Source organism: Spea bombifrons, chromosome 12, assembly GCF_027358695.1.
Source record: "Spea bombifrons isolate aSpeBom1 chromosome 12, aSpeBom1.2.pri, whole genome shotgun sequence".
In the NCBI taxonomy this organism is placed as follows: Eukaryota; Metazoa; Chordata; class Amphibia; order Anura; family Pelobatidae; genus Spea; species Spea bombifrons.
In genome coordinates this window covers 32,553,917-32,570,736 of record NC_071098.1, presented here as the reverse complement: position 1 = coordinate 32,570,736, position 16,820 = coordinate 32,553,917, and the positions used below count along the sequence as shown (strand labels likewise).

The 16,820-nt window shown below is 51.5% G+C and overlaps 1 protein-coding gene across 1 annotated transcript; it reads left to right on the top strand.

Annotated features, from left to right (window-relative positions):
* Nucleotides 1-1,451: 1,451 nt before the first annotated feature.
* On the top strand, nt 1,452-15,729 carry MICOS10 (mitochondrial contact site and cristae organizing system subunit 10). The gene is made up of 4 exons (XM_053451922.1): nt 1,452-1,595; nt 13,704-13,751; nt 14,191-14,300; nt 15,531-15,729. The coding sequence occupies exons 1-4, from the start codon at nt 1,532-1,534 to the stop codon at nt 15,537-15,539; spliced, it is 231 nt and encodes a 76-aa protein (XP_053307897.1). The 5' UTR covers nt 1,452-1,531; the 3' UTR covers nt 15,540-15,729.
* Nucleotides 15,730-16,820: the final 1,091 nt, after the last annotated feature.

Below are 16,820 nucleotides of genomic sequence, written 5' to 3'. Positions count from 1 at the left end.
CGCGCGGGTATATACGGCAGGGGGCACGCGGGTATATACGGCGGGGAGTGCGTGGGTATATACGGCAGGGGGCGCGCGGGTATATATACGGCAGGGGGCGCGCGGGTATACACGGCGGGGAGCCCTCAGTTGCCCCGTTGCATTATTTCAATTCTCGTATGATCTAAATGTGACTTTTTGCTGCCATGTTTCTCCTTCACGATTATAAATATTAATTATTACATACGTTCTCATATCCTTCCTTCATTCTAGATTTTCTGAGAGGGTAGTAGACTAATGGAACAGCCTCCCAGCAGAAGTGGTAGAGGGTAATACAGCGTTGGTATTAAACATGCATTGGTTAGACATACGGCTCCTGAATCTAAGACAAGGCCAACGACTGATTTGGTCTCGGATTCTGGAGCCGTACCTAGGCATGTTTACATTTCTTCACCCTTAGACGCTACTATTGTGAAGGACCTTCAGATTGAAGCCCCAGTAACCATATTTTAGATGTAAAGTGAGGGCCCCGCATTTGGGCCCTAAAAGAGCCTCAGGATATTATAAAGTGATGGGGAGATGGTTGGATGTCCAGCTGTTGTCCCTGGAGCATCTCTTTAGCTTCTTCCTAGTTATGGTCCTCCAGCTGCGTCCAGACTCCGGGACTTAGTCCTCCAGTTGCGTCCCGACTGCCAGACATGGTCCACCAGCTGCCTCCAGGACTTGGTGAACCAAGTCCTAGAGTCCGGACGCAGCTGGTGAACCAAGTCCTAGAGTCTGGACGCAGCTGGTGAACCAAGTCCTAGAGTCCGGACGCAGCTGGTGGACCAAGTCCTAGAGTCCGGACGCAGCTGGTGAACCAAGTCCTAGAGTCTGGACGCAGCTGGTGGACCAAGTCCTGGAGTCCGAACGCAACTGGTGGACCAAGTTCTAGACACCTGGACATGGTCCTCCAGCTATGTCCGGACTTGGTCCTCTAGCTGCATCTGGATTCAGCTCCTTCGGCGTCGGGTGCCTGGAGTCCTGGATCACCCTGCCCTCGGCTGCCTCCCCGTCCACCTGTAACCTCCAACGACTTTTCTCCTGTTTGGCTAGTAGTCCCAACAGTGGGAACCATGCTGTGCTGACCAGTTGCCTGTGACAACAAGTTACATGGTCAGGATGTGACCCGGCCACGTTGTGGTTGCCATCAGGCAATATTATTTATTACTTTTTTATGTCGTTATTCAGTTAATTACAAATCATATCCATTACAAATTCATATAAATAAAATTAATAATACTAATTGGTTTACATAATTCCACAGAATCTTTAGGAATAATACATGTTTTCTGTGAGTTATATGGACCCTTTGACACTTTGTCACGTGCAATAAAGTTATTGATATTTCAGCTTCCAAGCCGCTCCCAAGGTTAGGGTCTCGTGGTACGGGTAACCTTGGCTACCGGAGGAAGCTGCAGCACGCATTCTCGCGAGAGCTGAGCTGTATGCACGCGCTGCGGATCAGTGATCTCGCGAGATCCGCCTTGACCTCGCTCTGCACTAGGTGAACATGTCGGATTCGGAGCTCGGGAGGAAGTGGGACCGGTGTCTGGCCGACTCAGCCGTCAAATTCGGTAATGTTAGGGGGCAGGCGGGATTTATACTCGGGCTGCACTGGGTAAATATCCAAACACGTTGGAGTCCGGCGTCAGGGAGGGAGGTGTGACAGGTGTGCGCTGCTGCAGCTAGGCCAAGGGGCAGACAGGTATCGGGGAGCTCACAGGCAGTTTACAGGGGTATTCCTACTGAATGTGCCACCTTGGGGCGAGGAATGGAGGGCAAGTACAGTGTGAAGAAAGGAGGAATGGAGGGCAAGTACAGTGGGAGGAATGGGGGCAAGTACAATGTCAGGGAAGGAGTCATGATGACAAGTACAGTGTCAGGAAAGGAGTCATGATGACAAGTACAGTGTCAGGAAAGGAGGAATGGGGACAAGTACAGGCTCAGGGTGTAGACGCCAGGGAAAGCAGAGTCATCTCTTCTAAGTTTGCTGTATCCAGGACCCTCAGGGTGGCACAGGTCAGTGGTGGAGGGAAACCGCAGGTGGAAGGTCAGGGGTCAGACAGACTCGGGCATTGTGGCGGAGAGGAGTTAGTGAGTTACCGGGAGTTTACGTGTCGCCTAGAGACTCCAAAGTAACCTTCTTTAAAAGTTTTTTTGATGTGTGGTTTGCATGGCTTGGAGCTCTACGGTCTTACGGTGCCGTACGCTGCCTCCTCGTTGCCAAAACGCCCCCTGCTTATCTCTGCCGTTAAAAACTCATGACCCTCAACCTTGTTTGGTGGGCTTGTTAATTTGGCTAACATCTCGTTGACACAGAAACACGCCACGGATTACCGGGGGGCAAAAGTAACGCTGATGAATGAAATAATTATTTATTGATAAAGCACCACCATATTCCGCAGCGCTGTACAATAGGTAACCGGGACAAGCAGTGCGTTAAAATGTTCATTAACAGGAAGAAACGTTAAGGGGAGTCCTGCTCAACGAGGAGCTTTGGCGACCTCCTGAAGTTCTGTCTCAAGTGCTTGTTTGGAGATGACCGGTGCGATCAGCACAGCCACGGACGACGGTAACGGGGCGACGACGTCAATTACCCCGCGGACCAACGGGAAAGGAGCAGCGCTCCATGCGCTCAGATCTCCGGAAGATGGATGATATATTCTTAGGGCTGGGAGAATATATCGCTTTCTGGTAGATACTTAATGGAAGGACGGAGAAGACCGCTGCACAGTAAGCCTCTTACGCCTTATGTTATTTATCTATAGAATTAATAGACGTCACCAGAAGTTCAGTTTGGATTCCGGGATGTTCTCCCTACGAGAGATGGCGCATGCTGCAGGGTTTCCGGTCGGGTTCCGTACACACAGGGGCACCAGAACACCCCCGGAGAGCCGGTTCTGGAGAGGGGATTCAAGATGTGCGGAACCATCATTAAGACCGAAGGCTGGCTGGTTGAAGACGTTGCTGATAGGGAGTACGCCTGCTCTGTGGCGGCATAGATGGAGGTACCCACAGCCGCTGCCGCACCGTCACGTTTACAGTCCACGGAGAAAACCTTTCTAGCGGTAGCAGAATTAACGACAGATGTCCTTCAGACTGAGTGGTCGTCGGGAGGAGGTGATACACGCAGGCACGGCCAAAGAGACTCTTTACAGCCGTATAATCCCGAGTAAAGAGAATAGAGCGAGAGAGATCTCTTTACTGTATGTGACAGAGCAGAAGGGGCATTGCGTGGGGGCGACCTATAGCAGGGGGAGCGTTGTATTGCTCCGTGGTCCGGCTTTAAGGACCCAGATGTGTCTGATCTCCTCGGCGGGGGGGGGGGGGGGTTGGTGAAACCGGCTCTGACTGTCTTTGAGATGAAAATCATCCTGTTGTTTCAGCTTTGGCCTTTTCAGAGGAGAAACATATGGGGGTCCCACATCTATTTTACTAAGACCCTCTTGGGCCATTAGATTCTGTGTAAAGTTTGGTCCTTACATCCCTCCATCGCCACTTTTTTTTCATTGGCAAGGCACAGATAAATAAGCCCCCTGCCCCCCCCCCAGGTCACTGATTGCCCTGCCCCGGGTAAGAAAAGCGGCATTTCGCACGCAGCGGATCTCCGTAATGATGGACTCTGGCATGTGGGGCGGATCAAAGGATCCCAGCTGGTGCTGAGCAGTCGCCTAAAACCATCATCTGTTTCTGTTTTGCTTTAACTTTGATTTCCTCGTTTCTTAATAAACAGTGAAAGTTCACTTATTTCCATTGAATCTTTAATCAGAATTCTGGATGGAAAGAAACGCGCATGCATCAGCAATGAGATAAGGAGAAGTTTCCCCTTCTGAAAAAGAAAAGGCAAGGGATTTGGGCTTTTCTTCCGGAGCTCAATCCGTACGTGGGGGGTATCGTGCGTTGGTCAAGAAATGGGGGTCTCTGGCTATTCCACAAATTCCACGATTCTTCATTTACAAAATGAAAATAGGAGTTTCTCATATATTATACACACACGCACACACAATATAAATATTGCGTGACGCGCTGCATAAATTGTTGGTGCTATACAAATGAAAGTTAGAAAAATAATATATATATATATATAGATATATATATGTATATGTGTATTAAAATACTTTGTGTGTGAGGGGAGTAGGAATTTCTGGCTGATGCTCGTTGTATTATTTATTATTTTTTATTATTATTTATACAGCAGCTGTTACGTTACCGTTTTATTTTATATCTCGTTATGTTTATGCAGTTTGTAGCCATATGTAACGTAATTATCTGGATCATAGAATGTTTTAGCGCTCTCTTCTGTGTGACGTCATGCTTCTGCTTTAACGACCGACCGGTAGGATAGTGAGGCAGGCTTCCATCTCCGAACGGGAGAAATCCCCCCCCCCCCCGTGGGAGACGGGACTCGGTGAAGAATCGCAGAGCGGGATAGCATTTTTCTGCATGGAAATCTTACGGTCTTGAGACGTCTTGCTGCGTCTGCTTCGCATAGACTCTAATTTCTGACCGTGAGCTTCGACCCTTTTAACCCTTTCATATTGGGTTTCAGGGCCACCTGATAATTAGCAGCGTGTCTTGAGCTATTTTCGTGCAGAACGGGCCAAACGTAGCCTCTCGGCAGAGACAGCTGCAGACCAGAGCAGATTCATCGTGAGGCTGAGTAACCAACAAACGTCTGGGGAGCTCAGCTGCAGAGGCTGTCCGTCCGGCGGCCCCCAGGTTCTCAGGGCTATGGGGTCGGCCTGCGTGGAGTCTCCGGCTGTGTTTAACACTTTCAGAGCCACCGGTTCCTAAACTCCTCCGAATCTCTAGAGAATATTAAGATTAATAATACTTTAAAGTGTTTGCTTGTGGATTTGCTGTAGATCTGGATTAACCTTCAGCGTGAATAAATGTGTAAACGGCCCGTAACTCTCGCTCTTAAACTAGTTACTGGTTCAAAGATATTGCACTGCTCGGGCCTAGGCTTCTAGTTTCCTGCTGTCGAGGACAGGTACAGGCGTGCCCTCAGATTCTCACCGCCGGCTAGTAAACGTATGTCACGGCCGACAAGAAGCGTGGCCGCCCGGAGACCTCTGGCCTCCACAGAATGCTTTTGGTTAAAAAACAGACTTTTCAAACGCAGTTGACCCACCGCGGCAGCGAGCCGCATCGTCTGAACTCTCATTAGAGTGCGCGAGTGTTTCTTGCCGCTTTTTATGAATGGCCTCGTCTCTTGAAATCATATGTCCGATTGAACACGCGTCGCGCATGCAAGCAACACGCGTGTTTAAAAAGCAGACTTTCTCTGCGGCACCCGCAGTTGCTTTCATGCAGGGCATTGTGGGAAGCGGTTTTAGAGAGCGGCCCGGTGGTTGGCACTTTCTGCGCACACACGTTTTCCAGATGTGAGACTTCTTCCCCGCGGGGAACAATATCCCTGTGTATTAGGATCCTGGCTGCGGCATATTCATTAGTCCTGGCATTTAACCCCTTCGCTTCCTGCCGGGGCCGACCCCACCTTATCGCTGTGTTCCCCTCCGTTATATATATATATGTATTTTTTTTTATTCTTTATTTTTTGGGGGGTTATTTTTTTTGTTTCACGGGGTCTTGTAACTTTGCTGGGAAGAGTTTGAAACCGGATGGAACTTTGTAGGCTTTGTAGCCATTCCAGATCCTAATTTATTTTCCGAAGTTTCATTAAATCTGCTTCACTATTTTTGGAAATAAATAGTCATTGAAGAAAGAGAGAGAAAAAAGAGAGAGAACCCGAGCCTTTTGCCAGAATTAAGACCTTTCTTTGTGCGTGGATTCCGGAAAAACAGCTGCCTGGAATTGGATAAAATTGGCAGTTAAATGAGTACAGAAAACTTTTCAACCTGCGCGCTTGTAGCTTGAAGTGGTCCTGAAACGTATAAAACGAGGCGCGGGCTGTGACACCTTATAAAATTAAGTAAATAAGTAATAACTCCTTCTACTTCCTGTCTGAGTTTTGGCTCCAATAACCCCGCTTTCTGGCTGCTAATTCTTATTTTCTGGACTGCTTCGAGAAGATCTTCTGCTGCTCCCTCCTTCCACGGCCGGTTCGGCGTCTCTCGGTCCTGCGCGCCCCCTGCGTTACCGCAGAACGGGGCAAATAAAAGGCTGGCGGGGAGCGTATTTCAGGGCGGACCCCGAGCGTTGAGAATTGTGAGATTTGGAAAATTTGAGAGCCCCCCCCCCCCCCGTTGAAAGGGTGATGGATTTGGGAAACGGTCTCTCTAGGATTGAGCGGCGGATACATTTATACGGAATGTCCTGTTTTTTAATAAAATGCTATTTTTCTTTGGATAGGGGTTTTGCCAAGTCCTGTTAGCAGCGCGCGACCTCAGGGCGTGACGGACTCGGCACGGAAACGCTAAGCTCTGCTCTTTCGCTGGCTCGAGGAGCGCGTTTTTGGCCGCTGCAGCCCTCTCCTTCGCACTGACTTTGGGACAGGTTCAGGTCATTGGGCTCTATTCACTAAACGGAGAGTTGTTTTACATGTATCTTTACATGATACTTTTGGCTGGCCCTGTGTAATGTATGATTAAATCAGTGATGTCTCCACACCTTTTACTTGTGATTTATACAGGGTAAGCGCAGCCTTTTATTGGTCCGTTACAGTGAACGACCGAGTTAAACCCCCCGTTTAGTGAATAAACCCCATTGAGTGTAGCGAATGTTTTATTCCTTTGTAGCTCTTGTTGGTTAGAACGTATCGGAGTAAATAATGATACTTTTAAATCCAGCGCTCACTGCCGACTATTCGCTATATTAAACGTCTGGGGGCTTCCCGGGGGAAGTATTTTACAGGTGGGTGGAGCATACCTAAAGTGGGTGGAGCTTGCAATATAAGCACATGGCATAAGCAGGAGTGGGTGGAACTATGATTAGACCCTTTTAAGAATCCGTCCTGAAGGCACTTAAAGGGTCCTGCGCAGACTAGGAGTCTCCTCCGTAACCCCGCGCACCCCGGTGCCAGCAGCTTGACGTTGATTTACGTGTTTACAGCGCGGACTCTCTGTGATCTCCTCTTGTTTTTATAGCTTTGTGTGTTTTTTCAGGGATATTACAAAAAAATAATCGACCGCAATTAGTCATTTCCCTCATTCCAGCCCCAGGCGGAGAAGCCGTAATGCATCTTTACTTTAAATGTTTAAAAAGGCTAAATCTTTGGTGCAGCTGCTTGATGCCCCGGCCGGGGGCCGCTCCGCGCCGTGGCCTGTAATTGTTTGCTTTGCGGAGCCGCATCAGCCGCGTATTTGTAATTATTTTGGGTTGTTTTGTTTGGAGATTACGTTCCTGGAGATTATCCAGATAAATGCTCTCCAGACACGCAGCTTCGCGGTCCCCGGGTTATTGCGTTCCCTTCCCCGGCTTATCTCCGTCCCGGCCGATAGAAACCCGATCCGCGCGGTAATCGGCTCGTCCATCTCGGCCCTTTTCTGTATTTATAGCCAAAACATGCTCAGTCTGACCGCGCCAAGCGTGCTTTCACGGCTGGGTGGCATGGACACTGTCCATAAGCCAGTATAGACAGGGCGAGCTGGCTGAAAAAGGGGAGCAATCCCCATGGCAACCAAAGAAAAGTCCCCGACCATCGCTCTGCTTTTTAACCATTTTCTTCAGAATTGCTCCCGATTTATCCTCTCCTCCGGCAGGCACAGATCGCCGCTGATACTTATTATCATTATTATAATATATTGTATTTATTTATAATTTGTTTTCTAAACAAGCCCTTTATGTTATGAAAATAAAACTCCTTTCTTCTATATGTTCCGGTATTCCGTTTTAACACTAACGTGATTGGACGAGCTATTTCGTGACACCGTTTCAGCCTCAAGCGATGGGTTAATGGGTATTATGAGGAATGGATGGATTTCTAGTCCTGATGCAATCATTTATAAGGTTTTGGGGTTTTTTGTGTGTTTTGTGAGCACAAGGCTTTTAAAATCATGGATTTGGGGAGGGGGGGATTTCTTCCTCGTTTAAGGATCTCCCAGCAGGCTGCCAAAGGGTTAACGGGCCCAGGCCAGCGGCCCCTGCAGACTCCCCCTGCGCAGGAAGCGGCCCGAGGTGAGATGAAACATATTAAATGGAAAAGGAAGGCTTGGCACGGGTAGTCTCGTGCCGGCGTGCCAATGTGCTGGAGTATTGTGCTCTTCTGCGCAGGATATATTTTCCATTTCCTACGGCACGAAAAGAGCCGGTTTTTTTATTTCGGCCCCTCGTTAAACGCTTTGCCGCGAGGCGACACGAGAGAACTGCTGGCAGGCGGCTCGCCGCAACGCGCATGGCCAAGCGGATAGGACCTGCGCTCGAGAAGAAGTGGGTGCTAGAAGAGCTTCAGCCCCTTCCCGAGTTGGGTTAACCCTTTAAATCCCATAAATGGAGACTCAGGAGCCTTAAGGTTCTCCATATACACAAGGGGTTCTTAAATGAAAGCTTCTAGAGCGCAAGCTCTTTGGACCAGAGCCCTCCTCACCCTGTGTACAGCGCTGCGGAGTATGATGGCGCTATATAATTATTATTTCTCCCCGTTAATGGAAGATGACCCGATCTGCCTATAGGAAGCGGAGCTGAGGGTCGGGACAGATGAGGGAATCCAGTTCGCGAGGCGTCGAATCCTCTGTAAACTTTGCAGGCTTTGCCGGTCTGTGTAGTAATTAAAACCTATTCCCAGAAAATGGGGAGGAAAAACACCCAAAACACGTGCAGAGGAGCCGGAAGTCTCCAGAACGGGATTATGGGACCTTGGCAGCGCTCTGTGTTTTTGTTAACTTGCCCAGCACCTCCGCGTTCAAAATACAAAAAAAAATGTATTTTACGAAGCTGAGAAGGGGCCGCCCGTCACGAGGCGTCGGGGCAGATAACATCAGAATGTGGACCTGGCCGCCGGCCCCCGGGAGCTGGCAGGGAGCGCGTCTACATCGCCCCGCGGCACGGGGGCTCCGCTACATCCCATAACCTCGTCTGTGCCCCGACGAGCATGCGCGTGTGTATATAATATATATATGGGGTGATATCCGTCTGCGTGTAATCAGAGGGCTTCTGGAGGCAGTCGTTTTCTGTGTGATTTGCAGAAGGGCCGGGTTTAGACCTTTTTTGTCCCGCGTTGGGGCACCGGAGGCTCGAGGCGTTTTGTTTGTTCTCGTTTTTTTTTCTTGTTCTCGTCCCATGAAATCCAGATGCTGTTTTTATGGCACGCAGACCTCCTCTCCTGTTATTTACGCTGCGATCTGTTCTTTCTCAGCAATGATACCAAATCTTCCTTTTTCAACATGTAGCCTTAAACGCCAAGCCCCCCCCCGCCGTATGCTTCCCGTCCCGCGTGCCCCGAGCCCAGGGACGGCCTAATCTCCCCCGCTCGTCCGCTGAGGGTTTGGGAATCTGGCCACTGATCTGTTGAGATGAGAGACAATTGGATTACCAGAGCAGCCTAATCCGTTATTAAATCTTTCTCGTGAATCGCAGCATCATCCTCCGGGGAGGAATTAGAACCTCCCTGCCTCGCGTTACATCGCACGTTAAAGATGATGTCACAGATGTTAAATAGCTTTTGCCTGGTTTTCCTTCCTGTGGCTTGGCTCTTTATTTGACCCTTATGGTGTCTCTAGTAGACTTCTGGTCCTCACATGGCTCAGCTTTTTGGGAGTCCACCCTCTTGAGGCTCTGGGCTCTAGCAGGTGACCCTCTTGTGGCTCAAGTCTCTGCAGGTGACCCTCTTGTGATTGAGCTGTGTGATATTCATCTCCCTGGCGGTTGACCCTCCCGTGGCTCAGGGTCTCTGTGGTTGACCCTCTTGTGGTTTGGCTCTCTGGCGGTTGACCCTCCCGTGGCTCGGGGTCTCTGTAGTTGACCCTCTTGTGGTGTGGCTCTCTGGCGGTTGATCCTCCCGTGGCTCGGGGTCTCTGTGGTTTACCCTCTTGTGGTGTGGCTCTCTGGCGGTTGACCCTCCCGTGGCTCGGGGTCTCTGTGGTTGAGCCTCCTGTGGTTTGGCTCTCTGGTGATTGACCTTCCCGTGGCTCAGGGTCTCTGTGGTTGACCCTCTCGGGGTCTCTGTGGTTGACCCTCTAGTGGTTTGGCTCTCTGGTGATTGACCTTCCCGTGGCTCAGGGTCTCTGTGGTTGACCCTCTCGGGGTCTCTGTAGTTGACCCTCTTGTGGTTTGGCTCTCTGGCGGTTGACCCTCCCGTGGCTCGGGGTCTCTGTGGTTGACCCTCTTGTGGTTTGGCTCTCTGGCGGTTGACCCTCCCGTGGCTCAGGGTCTCTGTAGTTGACCCTCCTGTGGTTTGGCTCTCTGGCGGTTGACCTTCCTGTGGCTCGGCTCTCCGTAGTGGATGTTCTTGTGGTTTGGCTCTCTGGCAGTTTATCCTCTCCACTGCACAGCTGAACCGCGCTGCCTAAAACAAAAGCCAAGCCTGTGCTGCTCTTTTGCTCGCCTCGTTGGTCCCCAAAGGGTTACGGCCGTGAAGCCGAGGCACCGGGCGCAGCGCGGGGTAACAGTATGCGGCATTCAGCGAGCCGTTCCTGGGTGGCCTTCGGTTTACCCAGCTGGCGTCGGGGAAGGGTTTTTATTTTCTCACCGCGGGGTTACTGAAGGGGTTTTGTATTCCTCCAGAAAACTGCCAGTTTATCCTCGCTCCCGGAGGTTGCCGCGCATGCGCAGGGGAGCTTCGCCGCTGCGGCCGGTAGATCGCCGGGAATAACCATCATATTCAGCGTGTGAGCGGCTCCGCGCATGTGCGAGGGCGCCCGTGTTTGAAGGAGCCGCGTGTTCAGGTGTCTCATTAGCATGGAGCCCAACGTTCCCCACATCCTGCGGAAGGTCCTGCGCGGGAACCCCCTGAACACACAGCCTTTGTCCCGTGAGCTCGCGTCGGATCAGCGCTGGAGAGTAAAATGTGGCCGGCAGATGCCGAGTTTGGCTTTATCTCTGAACCCGGGTGGGATGTTTTTCCTGACACTCTTTAGCCTGTTTTATTTTGTGGCCGGCATGGCGCACGCCGCACCCCCCCCCCTGCACAATCCTACGCGGGAAGCGATGGAATATTCCGGGGGGGGGTAAAGCCTCCGCGGTGATTTACATATTCATTAGAAAAGCGGCGAGACCCCCGCAGCAAATACGGGAAGATTGTTTCCAGAAGGTAACGCCGGGTTCAAGGAGAGGGAGACGGCTAATTAACGCGGGCCTCCGGGGGCCGAGGGGCCGGACGCCATGCAGGAATCAAAGAGTTAAAAATATATATAATTTAAGAATCCTACATGGAACACGGAAACCCCTCGACGGACCCCGGAAAAATTATTTTATCCCAATCTCTCCGATTTAGATTGCGAGCTCCCGGGAGCAGCGCTCTCTTCTCCTTCTGTGCCGGCGCTCTATCAATGAACGGAATGATATCCTGCAGCCAATAGGAAGCGGCGGTTCTGCGGCTCATTAAATAATGATGGGGGGGTGCCCGCTTTGAACGGTTAAAGGGTCCGCCGCAGGTTGTGATGCGTCTGTAGACCCCGTGGCGAGGTGCCCCACATGTGGCCAGATCTGCCCTCTGCCCCGTCGCACACATGCCCCCCTAGCCCCCCACGGCTGCTTTTAATCCCCCCGCCGGGGTTTTCCCATAAAACACTCCTGCAGACCGTCGCTCCCAGACGAGGAATGTCCTGCGCGGAGAGCGCTCCCCCGGGCTCTGTTCTCGGATATTTCTGGAGTCCGTGTCGGATTGCACGCGAAGCCGCGACGTGATAGGACAGGCGGATAGCAACCGCCCGGAAACGGGCACACGGCGGGTGATCCCGGTGCCTCTTCTTCGCTTTTCTGGGGTCTTGTGCTGAATTTGGGGGATTTGTGGTGATACGAGCCCGGTCCCCGCGCATGGGCGATGGAGAGACGTAATCTCTCCCCCTTTCACGGAGGAGCGCGGCTCGCCAGATACTAACGATCAGGAAAGATCGAGAGACCTCAGTGTGTCCGGCTCGGGGGAGAGAAGAGATGGGATGCAAGAGGGTGGTAGATAAGTGGAACAGCCTCCCAGCAGAAGTGGTATAGCAAGGGAATTTACATTTGGGTCTTTACAGCAGGAGAAAGGGGCGTCTAGACGGGCCGCTGGGGGGCCGATCTGTTTCCAGGTTTTGTGAATGTTCTGCCGCGGAGGTAGAATATGCTGCAAATTCTCATTTTCACCTTTAGTTAACCGTTTTACTACCATAGAGCTGGCAGGGCTTTTACCGTCCCCGCTAGCACTGCGCGGCCTATTAAGCAGTCATTACCTCCCCCTTATTACCCCGGCTTGGCACCCGCCGGCCCCCTTACCCCCAGCGATCTATCGATGGCCGAGCGGGTGATGCATGTGGTTTTGGCGCGAATTGGCAGAAAACGAGGCGTTTCCAAGCAAAGCGAGCGCTGCAGAGCGAGCCAGGCCCCACCGCGTACGCTCTGACCTAATCTCGCTGGCGGGGTATTCGCGCACGCACGTGGGGGGGTGGCATGTGGCAGGTTAATAGCGAGAAGTAAATGAAGCAGCCGCGCTCTGTTTTTTCAATTAAGCGTTTGAAGCCGTCACAGAGAAGGTGTAAAATTCTGCCCCCCCCCTCCCCGTCTCCCTCCCTCCCTCCCCGTCTCCTGCCTCTCCCTCCTCCTCCTGTGCTCCCCTCGCAGCCTGCGGCTCCCCTCTCTCCAGCCGGGCCTCTTGCGTTGCTTTTATGAGAAGACAAAGCCTTTCATGTTTTATTGTTGTGAGTTCAGGGCATTGCTGGAGGTGCGGCGCACGTTACTGAAAACAGGTGTGCGACGCGGCACGATCAGGTGACGGAGACCGCCACACGCCGGCGGGGGTCCGACCCCTGCTCTGCTGCCCCCCCCCGGCACTCACATAGTTAAGGATTTAGACCGTGCTTCCAGTGTAAACTCTGAAAACTCCCTTAAAATGACCCAAACGCTTTGTCCGCCCCATCAGCAGAGAAAGACGAACCCTTCTCGGAATCAATTATTGGCGGTTTATGCGAAACGCGTCGCCAACAAAATTACTCTGTGCTTTAAAATTGCTCTCTGCTTTTGGGGAGAAGGAGCAATTTTCAGCTCCCCCCCCCCGTCACCACCAGCGGGCAGCCATTCAGAAACTACAACTCCCATCATGCTTACAGTGTTCAGAGGCTTCCGAGGATTGTGGGAGTTGTAGTTCTCTGCATGCACACCTTCCATAGAAAAAAACCTGAAACTGAACTCTATTCAGTCTGACGCCCCCACTGTACTGAGTGGCTGAGAGTGCTGGGGGGGGGCACGTTCAGTTAACCCTGTGCGTTCCAAAGCCGGATCGGTTCCTTGGAGCCTCCGTGTCGAATCCCGTGCGGTTCCCGTAAGCGAGCCGTGTTTGGCCGGGGCCGCGGTCTCTGTGGCAGAATCACGTGCGCTCCGTTACGTGTCCGCGCAGGTCGGAGGGTTTAACCTGTAACTGGCCAAAGGGAATGAGAAGCGAGGGTTTAACCGTTTCAGTGCCAGAGTGGGGGCTTGGGAAAGGTCTGGAGTGGCGTTGGTTAGCTGGGAAGCTGCCGCCCGTCACACGCGGTCTCTTACCGACTGATAAGTAATGGGTTTTACAATTAAAGCTGTTTTAACCACCTGAGCGCATGCAGCGCAGGCCAGGCAGGCGATGCTCCGTACTAATTGCTGACGTTTCGTTGCAGGAGCTGGCCTTGGATTGGGGATCGTTTTTTCAGTGATCTTCTTTAAGAGTAAGTACCACCGAGTGATGGGGGTCTCCTGACGGTGATTCCTGGGGGTCTGTCCAGCTTGTCGATGTTACGGCACTTACCGCCCTGTACGTGGCGCGTTGCTCGTGGCTGGGATGCTAAGTCCTGGCTCACGCACCGAGCGCTTCGATTGGGTACAGACAGCTGATTCCAGATTCTCCTGCCGTCGGACCGCGTCGGGGAGAATCTCATGTTTATCGCCCGGCAGTCGGGTAAACGTCGCGCGTCACACGGAGGGGTCCCCGCGGCCTCCCGCTCGCGCATTGAGCTCCCCAACGCGTTCTTTTAGTCTTAGAGTCGCGAGAGAGGATTTGGGAGCGACTGCTTTAAAAGCACCGGCTTTATACAAATGAAACGATAAAAGCGGGTGTCAGAAGCTGCGAAGCGGCTCACGGATTGCGTGATCTCTCTCTGCTTGCAGGGAAGACGTGGCCCATCGCCTTCGCGTCAGGAATTGGCCTGGGCATGGCGTATTCCAACTGCCAGAACGACTTCCAGGCCCCCTACCTGCTCCATGGCAAGTTTGTCAAGGTAACGTAATCTTTTAATAATATGTTTATATATTATATATATATATATACCAAATGCAACCCTCACGGTATTGCCCTCTGCCACTTCTGCTGGGAGGCTGTTCCACTTGTCCACCACCCTCTCATTCAAGTAAAAGTTCCTTCCATCCCATCTCTGACCCTCTAGTGTTAGATTCCGAACTTAAACTCCCCTCTCCTGTCCTTTCATGCATTGAAGTGTTTGACTCTCTTCTGACTCTCTTCTGACTCTCTTCTGCTCCTCATATTGCTCCTTTAAGTCACCTGCGTTGTGTCCAGAGGCGCTGTGTGGGGGTAGAGACCCCAAACCTTCTTTCTTTTTACCCAAATAGTTTGTAATGAAGGTTTTGTGTGATGTGTGCCCAGGATACACAGGATCCAGATGTCTCATCCAGCTGCGCTCCGCTTGTACTCCCGGCCTCTGTTTCCTATTAAGCGTCTCTTCCAGCGAGGACGCGCAGCTCGGCTAACATGGCACCCGGCGCGCTCCGAAGCTTTAATAACCTAAGACCTACATGAGAACGCGGGGTGTTGGGAGCAGCCGGGGGCTGGGAACAGTTAAACCCCTAATTGCCTCCAAATGTGTTGTCGGGGTTAATGGCTCAGGGGCAGCTAACTGCCTAATTATTTAATGGCTGCCGGGGAGCCGCGTGGAAACTTAGTGCAGGATTTGGGCCGTTTGGACTTAAAGCGGCCGATTCCTCCGCTTATCGCTCCTGCGGAGTTAAACCAGCAGAAGTACACCCCCCAAGCGCTTGCTTGAGGAGACATTCGGCCCCCCGAGCCGGGGTCTGGTAATGAAACCCTTAGAAGAGACGGGCATTGAAACTTATCCATAAACCATAGACTTCTGCTAATACATTGGAGCTCCTCGCTTACGTTCCGCATGAGCCGGGATTCCATTGTATTGGGGGGGGGGCAGCTGGTGCCCCCTTTTTATATGTAAAGTAGGAAATATTTGCCAATTTAGGCAAATTGCCTTTATTTAGCAGTGACTGCAGCAGCAGGTAAATCCTCAAGCTGCACAAACAGGACAGCATTTAGTGAGTACGACGCGGCCTGGAGGACTGGGGGTTGGGAGCCCCCAATTTGGGGCATTAACGGTAACGATAACAATCCTTTGTGAGTGCGATGAATGGGTTAACCCCACTCCTTTGTGAGCGGCGCGGGTCGTTGAAGCTCGAGCTCCTAACTTTCGGTCCTTTCTTTGCAGGAACAATGATCGAGGGCCCTCGCAGAGAGCAGCTGTGGAGCCCCCCATCCGGGATCCGGCGCAGGCACGGCTCCGAGCCTCTCCGTGACTGCTTGCCGTGAAATCGCTGTCACTGGCCGCCGACCGCAAGCTCGCAGCTCCTCCTGTGTTTTGTATTTTCTGTCACAACCATTAAGAGAATAAAAAAAGAGGAAACCCACCGGATCGTGTGGCCGCGGCTTCCTTTTATCGGGCTTATACCTCCGTAGGAGATTCAGGGGATTAAGGAGTGCCGGGCCAGGGGCGGCGAGGTATACGCCAGCCAGTCGGCGACTAAAATGGGCCGTGGGGCCTAAATGCTGCTTACTACAGGAGCTGATGGTAGTGGCTTATTATTGAAAGGGTCCCGGGAATGACCCGGACCCCTAAACATGTTTCTTTTAAACACCCAGTGCCTGACTGGTCTCTCCGCCGATACCACCAACGCCACGTGACTCGGTCCTTCCGTTATGTCGTGGCTCACCTTGGACAGGTACGCGTGCAATAGGTGGATCGGGGCGGGATAAGGATTGAATGCGTTTCTACCTTATCACTCATAGTGGATAGATATATAGACACCGGGTTTACGCTCAGGGCCGTGGAATGATCACTTATGTTTTTTGTTTTTTTAAATAATATTTTGGTAATAAACCCGTTTAAAGCTCTCTCAGTTCCGTGGCTCGGCACCTGCCACAAGCCGGTACTCCGCAGCGCTGAAATGCCACAAATTCAAAGGTCGTTAACCGAGCAAAACATTTCCTCCAACCGGCCCGCGCTCCTTGGGGAAAAATCAGTCCATCCGACCGTCCGCCATTTAAAAAATAATCATAATAATAAAGAAAAAAACCCGTATTTGGCACTTTGAAGCTATTTGGTGTAAATATATATTTTTTATGCAGTCCTTGTAACTGAGATTGAACCGTATTAAAAAATATAACCAAGCCTAACCGGCCTAATATACAAGGACAGGCAGGCGGGGGGTGGGGTTATAAAGTTAGCAGCGTTCTGGTTGGTTGAAATTCTCTGTTGCCGTTGTATGTTTCAACACAGGACACTTCCTGTGGTCGGGTGGTATGTGAATGCCGGGTGTAATCTTTGCTTTATATATATATATATGTAGATTTATATCTATTTATATATAATTACGTGTGTAAGAATTTGGGATTTTGTAGCCTAAGTTTGAATTGGCGATTGGCACTTTGGTGTATTTGGTGGCCGTACCATTTCAGCTGGGAGGCAGACCACCCCCCGGCTTCACACAGTGGCCGGGAC